General features: G+C 40.3%; 2 protein-coding genes and 1 long non-coding RNA gene across 3 annotated transcripts in view; 1 reads left to right on the forward strand and 2 right to left on the reverse strand.

The window, feature by feature from the left end:
• tprkb (Tp53rk binding protein) overlaps positions 1-946 on the reverse strand; it is a 1,601-nt gene extending 655 nt beyond the window's left edge. Inside the window, exons 1-2 of the mRNA XM_034862992.1 lie at positions 690-946; positions 370-492 (exon numbers count right to left, since the gene is read on the reverse strand). Coding sequence (XP_034718883.1) covers positions 370-492; positions 690-920 — 354 coding nt within the window. The 5' untranslated portion in view covers positions 921-946. The remainder of the gene's footprint in view (positions 1-369; positions 493-689) is intronic.
• LOC117938419 overlaps positions 1-10,581 on the reverse strand; it is a 19,045-nt gene extending 8,464 nt beyond the window's left edge. The window contains exons 1-2 of the long non-coding RNA XR_004655381.1: positions 10,565-10,581; positions 7,344-7,347 (exon numbers count right to left, since the gene is read on the reverse strand). This is a non-coding gene — a long non-coding RNA (uncharacterized LOC117938419). The remainder of the gene's footprint in view (positions 1-7,343; positions 7,348-10,564) is intronic.
• Positions 1,014-5,485, forward strand: alg10 (ALG10 alpha-1,2-mannosyltransferase). Its single transcript, XM_034862989.1, has 3 exons — positions 1,014-1,482; positions 2,929-3,126; positions 3,204-5,485. The coding sequence occupies exons 1-3, from the start codon at positions 1,282-1,284 to the stop codon at positions 4,263-4,265; spliced, it is 1,461 nt and encodes a 486-aa protein (XP_034718880.1). The 5' UTR covers positions 1,014-1,281; the 3' UTR covers positions 4,266-5,485.
• Positions 10,582-11,109: the final 528 nt, after the last annotated feature.

The following is an 11,109-nucleotide window of genomic DNA, read 5'->3' on the forward strand; positions in this document are numbered from 1 at the left end:
CCCCCCCCCCCCCCATCCCTCACTCATGTAGGCGGTCTGTCAGGTCATGTAGGACCTGAGCATATGGGTGTCTTTCTGGCTTGTGTGTAGTGTGTTCTAATAACCATGCAGGGTGTAACATTGGAATTTCTGGGGAACAATAAAAAGTATACTTATTTTATGTATCATATGTTCCTATATCATCAGTAGTTACTTGCGGCAAAATAATACATTTCCATTACATCTGTAAAAATCTAAAAGTGCATCTGCAATTAGCAATGTTTACGCATGTCTAACGAGATAAATGTACGCATTATAGGCTTTAAAGATGGATTTTAAGACCAAAAGTTGGATAATAATTCAAAGGAAAACTAAGTTTTGGTTACTTACATTATTAGTAGGTGACAGATTAAAGATTATTTCTGAGAATAAACTTCTTGTCTTCATTTTCCCAATTTTCTGTAAGTTAACAGCCTTGTTGACAGCTACCAGCACTTGGAAAGGATCCACCAGCTAAACAAAAACACAAAAAAGGGACATGTTGAATGAGGCGCCACTTTCACTGGAACATTTTTACTTTCCATTTGGCATAAAATATAGTTCCGTATGAAAAGCAATGATTTAGTTAGCTAATAAAGATACATAGGAACATGCCAACTGTACATACACATTTGATAACACGTAGCTAAAGCTGAATAAAAATGTCGTACCATCGTTGGGTTGATCAAGGCACCATTTATTTTACCCTCCACCGCGCACTGTCTGAGCTCTGCTGCATTTTTGACCTCCTTGAAAAGCAATTGAGTCACTCTTTTGTCGGGAAAAAGCTCTAGTTTGTTTGTTAAATGCATGCTGGAACTTCCCGACCTATGAAGAAAATCCCGGTTTCCCGTGAAGGTTTGTATCTTAGACTGAACGGTCTGAACACGCGGGGGAACCATAACACGGTGACACTGATGAGGGAGGAAAAGTTCCTCTTCAGGAAAACAGTTTTACAGGCGTAAGAAAACGATATCCTAATATAATATCATTTGTAATGTATCATACATAATTATTGGGATTATTATTACCATAGACATGTCATGCTTAACTATTTAGCACAACCAGGAACTAATACCTACACCAGAGGTTCCGGACCGAGCATGCTTACGAAGCGGACCGCCAGCTGTCAGACATCATACTCCCGTGCATGGACTATAGTGCACACAGAGTTCAACCACTTTCACTCGGAACTGAGATTGTACAGTGGTTTTAATACGCGAGTTATGCGGTATACACAACAGTATTACAGTTAGCTTCGGAATGCATTCACTTTTACATCGGATTTCGTCATCGAACATGGAGAAATTTGAAGGCTACATCTTCACTGCGCTTTGCAGCACCAACTTTTTGATATCCTGCCTGCTGTTCTCAAGAGTCACGCGGGAGCAAAGGGAGCCATACATGGACGAGATTTTTCATATCCCACAAGCTCAGAAATACTGCCATGGGAAATTCAACGAGGTAAAGTGGCTTCCTGAAAGTCGCGGTAGCCATTAAACAGGGAGTAGCGGATTAAGGTTAGCTAACAGCAGAGCTGCTGTCATTTCAAATGATGTGGCAGCTTGTCGAGCTTTTAATCTCCATGTCGGACTATAGAAAATGGCATTAGTGGGGGTTGATGTGCCTAAAGGTCGTGTAGTTTACATGCTGGCTAGCTTTAGCCAGCATCATTCATATAGACTGCACTCATCTGCTTTCTTCATCACAGTTCAAGCCAATTCACCACAAAACACGTAACGTAGTTTTTGTTTTTATGGTTTGGAAATATGAATGCAATAACTCACCTGAATCAGGGCTCCTCCAGCGTTTGTTTTCAATAAGTCTGATGGTCCAAGCTGAAGCAGCAGAGGCCGAGGTATATTTACTACTAGTTTCTAGTATGGGTTAAGATAAAAAAAAAGAAGCTAGATCCTACATTTCCCACGATTAGGGTTGCCAGATTTCCTGAAGTTAAAAACCTGGACACTTTGCGCGTGAGCGTAGTGCTCGTACACGCACACGTTTTTTGTGATGCCTATGTCAGACATGACACAGACAGATTACACACAATTTACACGCAGGCCTACTGCTCACAACGTAATGGGGTGTCTCAGGTAATATTCATGAATATTCTTGGTATGTAGCCTACATATCTAAGAAATAATATTACAATACATTGAGTGAGTTTTGTGTGGGACCAACTTTATTCTTTAGAATTCCTTTGGAAAATGCAACCACTGAACTTGTGAAAAAGTTTGTGAAAAGGTCTTTTTCATTGCATGGCACTAAACTAAGTATTTGGAACTGCTGCCACAGGCTTGAACTAAAGTTGTGGTAACACTTCACGGTAAGCGTACATAAATTATGAATTCATGCATTAATGAATTTGAATGAACTTGTTTTAAAATATACATTGTAACGCTGGCTGCACAGATTATGCAGACGCAGACTGCTATAATTGGCTGACAAACACATACACACATTGTTAAAATCATACGCTGGATGCTTTATTAGTCTATTAGCATGGGTTTAGTTAATGATCGGGCTATAAGAAGACCACATCGGCTATTTAATCACTGACAACCGAGACAATTTCATAGTGGTTCATGTAGACATTTTAGCGTCGGTACTCGGGACGTGCAACTCAAAATCGTGACTGTCCCGGTCAAACCGGGACATCTGGTCTCCCTACCCATGATGCATCCTGCGTGCAGCCTTTGTGTTTTAAGTTTGTCATCTCCAAATCCAAGCCGAGATAACTCTGATGTCACTATGACATATTCAGGGTTTATTGTATCTTTTTTGGAAAGATCCCCCACGAAATACAATATACATCTATTTTGACAAGCAGAGTGATGATAAACAAGACAGATAATCTGCGTGTGAGATTGGTGGACAGCCCTTAACGTGGTTTTGATTCTTCTGCAGTGGGACCCAATGATCACCACTCTCCCAGGCCTTTACCTTGTCTCTGTGGGAATCATCAAGCCCGTGGTGTGGCTCGCAGACCTGACCGGCCAGGTGGTGTGTTCCACGGCCATGCTGCGCTTCATCAACCTGCTGTTCAACTGCGGCAACCTTTACCTGCTCTACCTGCTCATCTGCAAACTGCACCTCAGGGAGAAGGTGTGAAGATGACAAAGCGTGAGTTATCTGGTTTGTCAATTTCCCTCTTTTCTAAAATCCCGTTTCCTCTCTTCCAGACACGAACAACCTCACGCAGAGTCCTCTCAGCGCTGTCTCTATCCACCTTCCCCGTGCTCTACTTCTTTAACTTCCTCTACTACACGGACGCCGGATCTACATTCTTCACCCTCTTCACCTACCTCATGACGCTCTACGGCTGTCACAAGGCCTCGGCGTTCCTCGGCGTCTGCTCCGTGCTCTTCCGACAGACCAACATCATCTGGGTGGCCTTCTGCGCAGGTACTTTAGTGGCAGCCAAAATGGATGAGGCCTGGAGGGTGGAGCATACAAAAAAGAGGGATGAGAAGTCTCCTCCCTCCCAGGTCCCTCTGTCATTCAGCGGAGCTAAGAAAGTGGTTCTTTTCACGCTGGAGTTCCTCACCTCACCCAGTCATGTGAAGGCGGTGCTGCTCGTGGCCTGGCCGTACGCACTGGTTGGCGTGGGCTTCCTGGGGTTCGTGGTGCTGAATGATGGGATAGTGGTGGGTGACAGGACGAGCCACGAAGCCTGCCTCAACTTCCCGCAACTCCTCTATTTCTTCTCCTTCACCCTCTTCTTCTCGCTCCCCGTCTCGCTTTGTTACCACCGCGCTCTCCGCTTCCTCCAGGCTCTGAAAAAGCAGCCTCTGTTCTTCCTCTTCGTCACGTGCGTCACCTTGCTCCTGGTGTGGAAGTTCACCTTCGTCCACAAGTACCTCCTGGCAGATAACCGCCATTTCCCCTTCTACGTGTGGAAAAGGCTTTTCCAGAGGCACGAGCTGGTGCGCTTTCTCCTCGTCCCCGCGTATGTATTTGCAGGGTGGAATTTTCTGGACTCCTTCAAGTCGCGCTCACTGTTCTGGAGTCTGGCGTTCTTGGCGTGCCTGCTGGCTGCCACGGTCCCCCAGAAGCTGCTGGAGTTCAGGTACTTCATCGTTCCTTATCTGATGTACCGCCTGCACATGCCTCTCCCCTCTCTTAGCAGACTCATTGGGGAGTTTCTCCTGTACACCGTGGTCAATGCTGCCACACTTTACATCTTCATCAGTAAGAGCTTCCGCTGGCCGGACAGCACGGCCACACAGAGGTTCATGTGGTGAACGAAGGAGACTGATGTCAGGAGTTCCCGGACTCAAAACAGGACGGCGGTATCTAAAGAGTTTTTTTTTCCAGGGAACCACACAGTACACGTAATATCTCAGAAATCAAAGAAAAGCTTCGGTTACATCTCAAAATGGCTCATATTTTCACCCGTTTTGTACAGTGTAACCAAATGGTGTTTGGCATAGATTATAGGCTTACACTGACGATCAATATTGATAGTTTTAAACTGCTTTTTGTTGTCTGTAAAGCAATGAAAGCAACATAAATATTCTATTCTAACGTGCTGGTGGCAGTGAAACTAAACTAAAACACATTCTATCTTGAGGTTTTTAGGGTGTGCTTTGTTTGCAGTGACAAAGGCCACCCACCCCGAAGGAGCACTGTATTTTTACTGTCAGTGAGTTCACATTACATGAAAATGACCAAGAATATTTCTAGAGAATTCTCTTTATTAAGCATTACCGGTTTTGGCTTTAAGAATACAATGGTGGAATCAATGTTGTAAAATCCGGTCTGAGTTGTTATGTTCTGTTTCGAGGAGAATTCAATGTGTATATAAGAGTTGTTTCTACTTTACCTAAACACATTTTGGTTAAACTGTTGATCCTTCTCCAGGAGAGTAACATTTTTTGCAGGTTTCTGGGAATTGATGCGTCTGGGTGGGGTTTTCCTACGGCTAAACGGTTTTGTACTTAAAATGTAAATACTGTATGCAGTTTTATGAATCGATCTTTGGTGAAATAACAATTGACACGAGATGTAAATATGAATAAAGAGAACAAAATTGACAGCCATATTGTAAAGTTAGGAATGTTTATTGTATGGGATGTTTTTGTAATAAGTGAGATTTTTGCTTTTTGCCAGTAGAGAACACTGCTGGACACATTTGCCCAGACAACTTTATAAGTATAGAATGAAATAGAAAATATTCACTTGTCTTAAAATCTTTACCTTGATTTTTACTTTGACCAAGCCATAAAGATCCACTGGACGTGATTTAGACTTTAGAAATGTTTCTTTCGTTAAGTCTTTTTTTTTTTTTTTTAGCTGTAGTTGTTGTCTCCCTTTTCTGTTGGCTTTTGGCATTGTGCCTGATTTGTTTGTTATTTTTCTATGTAGATGTAACCATGACAATCTGTCCATTCAGTTGTATGCTGCTCCCTTGTGGATACAATCTCGTGTAAAGCTTTGAATAAAAGTCCTCCTCTAATATAAAGTCTTATGTCATGTTTATTTCTAGAACACTTTTGGTAAATATATGTACCACGAAAAGCTTTCCAAAATACAAAGACCCAAAAAATAGACACAAGAAGGACAATAAAATGCTTTATACATTTTTTTCTTTTATAACAATTTGCTAACTCAACAGATGAGCCACTAGGGGGAGCTATAAGACCAAGCTGGATATTCTTACAAACCAGAAAAGCAGTGAAGTAAATCAAACTGGTCAACACTGAACCCCTAAATGATGCGTTCACAGTTGAGTGACACAGAAAACTCAACGCACGTGTAACACTCAAACAATAAAAGCTAAATGCCTAGTGTCAAACTGGCCTTGAGAACTTTTTGTCTTCATACAAATTATCGACCACTTTCAATTCTCAACTAACAAACGCCAGTGCTATAAAATGAAATCAACGCCAGACAAAAACTGCCATATTTGATTTGCAGGATCTGACATTCTCCAGTACATAATGATGATAATAACTTATCGATTGCTCTGTTGCACATTGTCATTTACAATAGTCTTCTTCACTTTGTGAAGTTTAAGCCCAAAATAAAGCACAAATGATTTCTCTCTGTCTAATATGACTGAGTCTAATTACATCGATCAGCGTGGGGCCGGCTCACAGGAGAGCCTTTAATAAAGTCAAACAGGGATGATTATACAAATGTTGATTACACTATTCAGAGACTCAGAGCTGGTGTGAAGGAGAATCCATATGTGCTGTATTTAGATTGGGTTAAGGGTGAGAACTGCTTGGAATATATTGGAGTATTTAATGTTTTTTATATTCTGGCTTTTGCTTAAAAGGGGTATATAAATAATTTTTTAATGTTTCTAAAGCTCTGTCATTTTTCATACAATGGTCTTTCTTCTTTTTATATAGGTTTTATTAAGGCATATGCCCGGGTCCGATTTTTCCCGTGAAGTCACAGAATGATTTGGGGCAGGTAGACCAGTTCTACAGTAACACATTCTGATGGGTCACAAATTTCTTTTCAACACCAGAAAAACCTGTGTTAGCATATCCAGCCAGCGGAGCTAGGTAAAAGGTAGCAGGAGATTTCTTTATAGCGGCCTAATTGTATTTTAAAGTTATTTTAGAAGTTACCTGGTGTAGTTGTGGCTGATACTGGGGCCAGAGCCATCACGGGAAAGAAGGAAACTAAACAAAGAACAACTAAAAGTGAAAAGGAAAATCAAAGACAACAATAACGTGAGCCACACTTGGTCAGGCTTTCAACAGGTGGAGACAATTACAGGATTGGAAATGATTCAAAACATTAAATTATGCCCCACCTTCCATTTAGCGTGGACGCTTTATTCCTTTCAGGCCTATTATGTTCTTTACTTGTGTAAGGGCGCGTGGGTTTCATAAAAATGCCCTCTATTGTTATAAGTTGTTAATTAGTTGGTTGGTTCAACAAACGCTTAATGCTTTGGCTCGTGCAACAGTGACAGTGATACCCAGTTTGGCTCCCGATACATCCAAAGTTCACATCAACACACCCACCTGTACTCTCAGGTCTTCCTCTTCATCTTCCACTTCCATATACCTCACTCAACCCTCAGCCTGTTTGACCTCGTTTGAGCTTAAAGCATTCAGTCACTCTAAATCGCTATGAGTAAAATGCATTGATACATCTGTAACTTATTATGTTATAGTAAATCAATGATTTTCTTTACTATATGACCTCCTGGTAACACTAACTCAGTAATATACAGTGGGCAGTAAAGCATCATAAAGAAAAGACCTTTAGGACAGCAGGTATGGTAAAAACACTACCACTTTTGTCCAAAGTTACCACTAGAATCAACACAACTGAAAGTTACATATGGCCACTTTAACCTCCCTGATTCTCTTTTCCTTTTCACTGTCTCATTGATTTTTCCTTTGGGGTAGATGAAAGTACAGATTAGTCTTCTCACCACTCTATCCTGTCATATTGAAAATTACAACCCACGAGGTAAGCGCTACCATCATCATTCATAGATTTTGTCTCAGGCATTATAACTTGGTCCTTGTATGATGCAGAATATCTGATTAATCACTGATTGCATTTCGAGGAAACTGGTGAAATGAGGCCCCACCCCCTACTGTTAGCAAATTTATACTGATTGGCATGAAGGATGAGGAAGTTCTTTGAAAACAAACATTTTTGAGGAATGACAAAACATTCAAGGACTAGACAATATCATATAAGTCAAACTGGAAACACAAATAGTGTCAAGGTATTTTTTAAATGTATTGTTCATTTTCTTTTAATATCTAGTGTTTCCATGTTTTATTGATAGCAGGTGGCTGGCTAATGCTACATTCATGTGATATCGGAGTACAAGTTTCCGACTTGAAAATTCACATCACATCCGAGTCGTTATTCCCACCGTTAAATTGACTTTTCTAAAAGCTCTGATAAATCTGACTTGCTTGCATTTTCTGACTTGCAGATCATATTATTTTAAAATTGCTGTGTGTATATTTAATAGTTTTGCCAGTAATTAACTTCCATACAAGATGGGCAGCACTAAATACAAAGTCAAATTGACAGTAGATTTGTCACTGATTTGGTCAGAATAGAACTGAATTTTCACACACACACACACACACACACGCACTCACGCACACACGCACGCAAGCACGCACGCACGCACGCACGCATGCACTATACTTGTGCAAGCTTCTGGGGCTCTGAGCAATTAATTACTGTAGAAGGGAAGCTTTGTTATCTGGAGCCAAAGGTGAGCACAGGACAACTCAGAAAGTTACTGAGATAGATTCTTTTTTTTTTTTTTTTTAAATGTAATCAGAGTCACTTCATCATTCCCTGAGGTTACATTAAAGTTGCATGAGCAGAAACTAATTGGGATGAGAAAAGATAGAGAAGGAGGGTGAGAAAAACACGGATTCATGGAAGTATGATATGACAGCTCAGTGAGAATCTCATTCCAAAAGACCTGCATATTATTACTGCAGTTGCAGTTCAGGTTTATATAATATACTTTTCCTACTGATGTAGGTGAATAAACTGACATCTCTGTGTCATTGTGGAAGTGTTTGTTTGTTCATATTGTGTAAAATACTCTAAAACATACTAACCACATGTACACTGTGAATATGGGCAAATTGACACTGAAAGTCCCTAAGCAGAGCAATGTCATGCAACATCTGTCATACGGCTGGTGCTGCTTACTGTGTATACTGTACACTGTATACATTTCTCTCCCATGAAAACACCAAAACCAATCATGTGTTTGTCTATCTCTCAATCATTTTCTACTGCACTACCCGTTTAGTGGCACTTAGCCCAAAGCCCATTTGTTTAAATTGAAACTACAATCTTTAGAACTGGCTCAGCCATTTCCTAACAGCTGGATGCTGCAGTTCTTAGATAACAATACTATTTTGAAGTGTGAATTAAAGGTCACCTATTGTAGAAAGGGATATTCCCATGTCTTCTTTTTTTATATTATAGAGCAGGTTGAAGGGCTATATAAATACTGTGAGTATCAAAACGATCAATCCACAGAGAAAGGCACACAGTCTGTACTCTGAAACTGTGCCTTTAAACGAGCCGTCCAGACTTCTGCATGGTTGTGATGTCACACCTATACTATTTTTGATGCAAGAGTGCTGCAAGAGTGCAGTTAGAGTCATTCCCCAGCTGCAGTGATGGTATAAAGACGACAAAATCGCTGATGTTGAAGACCCGGCAAAGTTTTTGACAGGTGGGCTTAAAGAGACAGGCGCCAAAACGGAGCGTTTCAGACAGAGGATGAATTCAGGTACTATACATAGACAGACAGTATGGGAAAAATGTGTTTTTTGAACATTAAAGTATGTAAACAGGTTCATGTAGAAACCCCAAATAAAAGTATGAACATAAAAATTAGTCTGATATGGGAACTTTAAAAAACATTTGACATAGACAATAAGAAAACATTGATAATCACCAGGCAAACTCTTGCAGTTCATTCTCACAGTGTTTTATAATGACTTATCTCCAACTGACCTGATTCATTTAAATACTTTACTGTAAAATCACACAGGCGTAAACAATATTAGAACAGATATTCTGTACTGTAAGGGGTACACATTAGCATCAGCAGCTCATCCAACAGAGCTGCAGACAGTATTAACGTTCTCAGTTTGTGTGCACTGAAGTTCTGTGTAACAAATCTGAGTATTACTGAATCATCTCCTTCAGTTTCTCTCCTTTTTTTGCAGTTGCTGGCTGAGGAAGCAATGCGCCGCCTTTATCTATCAGTGTCATTATTTCAAAGGCAGGCACATGCCATTTCTGATCATTATTATCACGACTACAGTGGGTGGTTACAACAGAGACCTTTTCATTTTCCACTCTGCCTCCTCTGCTGGCAGCACGGGGGTCCTGTGAGTTACAGCTCGACATAAATGCCTCTCTTTTATAAGGACTCATGATTATCTTAAGTTTTTTTAAGTATTATTTCTCTGGGGTATATAGTCATTTGATTGTTGATTGTTTGAATGCAACATGCAAAATGCTCAATATTGTAAAGTTGCTCAGAACAAACATATTAATCTGCTAATGGGAGAGAGCATAAATGACTTGATGAGATTTCTTGATAAAAGCATAAAACCATGGTAACTCAACCTGTTTAAGTAAACGGGAATTTAAGCTCTATCTACACATGTACAGATATTTTTGAAAACTGATATTCTCCTGTACATTTGGCCTTTCGTCCACATGCACATGAGTTAAAAAAAAACTTCTAAGGTGCAGATTGTTGAGCGTCTAAAACGGAGTGTTTGATGAACAAAGACATCTGTCACGTCCATCTTCTCTATTCAACCGTGCCCATTACTGCTTTGTGTAATGAGCATGCGCAAGAAACAACAACTAGAGACCACCTTGCAATGGGTCACATAAGTCGCGAGGCCAAATTGGGCCAGGGGCATAAAGTGGGGGGCACAGTGGCAACGGCATAGCAGTGACAAAATGTGGCTGCGGAAATGAAAAGAACCTGGAAAAGTACTCAAAAACCATGATTTGCCTTGATAACACAAATAAACAAACACAAACACGCGCACACACACACACACACACATAGGAAAACAATACCAGCATTGCTGTCAGGAATGGTAACAATGGCTACCAGTATTGCAGGCAGCCACTCAACCTTGTTGTCCCACATACAGTTTGACCAGAAAGATCTTAAATAAATAGGTATCACATATGAATGTACACGTATAAATAGAAAAAGAATAGCTACTATTATTTAGTTTGTTAATACCAGTGAATAAGCTCTCTATGCAGGCTCAGAATCTTCTTCTCTGGTATTTAACTTATTGTGACAAAGTGGCCCAAGGAGAGATTGGAGTCGTTTATGTGTTCTAGTGTGGAAAGACATATTTTGTAAAAGAAATGTGGTATGCACATCCTTTCGTTTAATAACGGAAGGGTAAAATATTCTAAAAAGTATCGGTAAATAGGGCCTGATTGAAAACAGTGAAGTTGCAGACCTTGAAATCAAAACAATGCAAAGAAAGATTCTAATGCAGTAGTTTATTTCAATTGTTCATATAAAAGCATTAATTAGTGTGATTTGTGCATTGCAAACTAGTGTTCACAGGTGAC

Source organism: Etheostoma cragini, chromosome 23, assembly GCF_013103735.1.
Source record: "Etheostoma cragini isolate CJK2018 chromosome 23, CSU_Ecrag_1.0, whole genome shotgun sequence".
NCBI lineage: Eukaryota > Metazoa > Chordata > Actinopteri > Perciformes > Percidae > Etheostoma > Etheostoma cragini.

Coding starts and splice junctions, on each gene's coding strand:
- alg10 (XM_034862989.1), top strand. CDS start 1,282: ATGCATTCACTTTTACATCGGATTTCGTCATCGAACATGGAGAAATTT. Junction 1,483..2,928: donor GCCATGGGAAATTCAACGAG/GTAAAGTGGCTT, acceptor ATTCTTCTGCAG/TGGGACCCAATGATCACCAC. Junction 3,127..3,203: donor AACTGCACCTCAGGGAGAAG/GTGTGAAGATGA, acceptor CCTCTCTTCCAG/ACACGAACAACCTCACGCAG.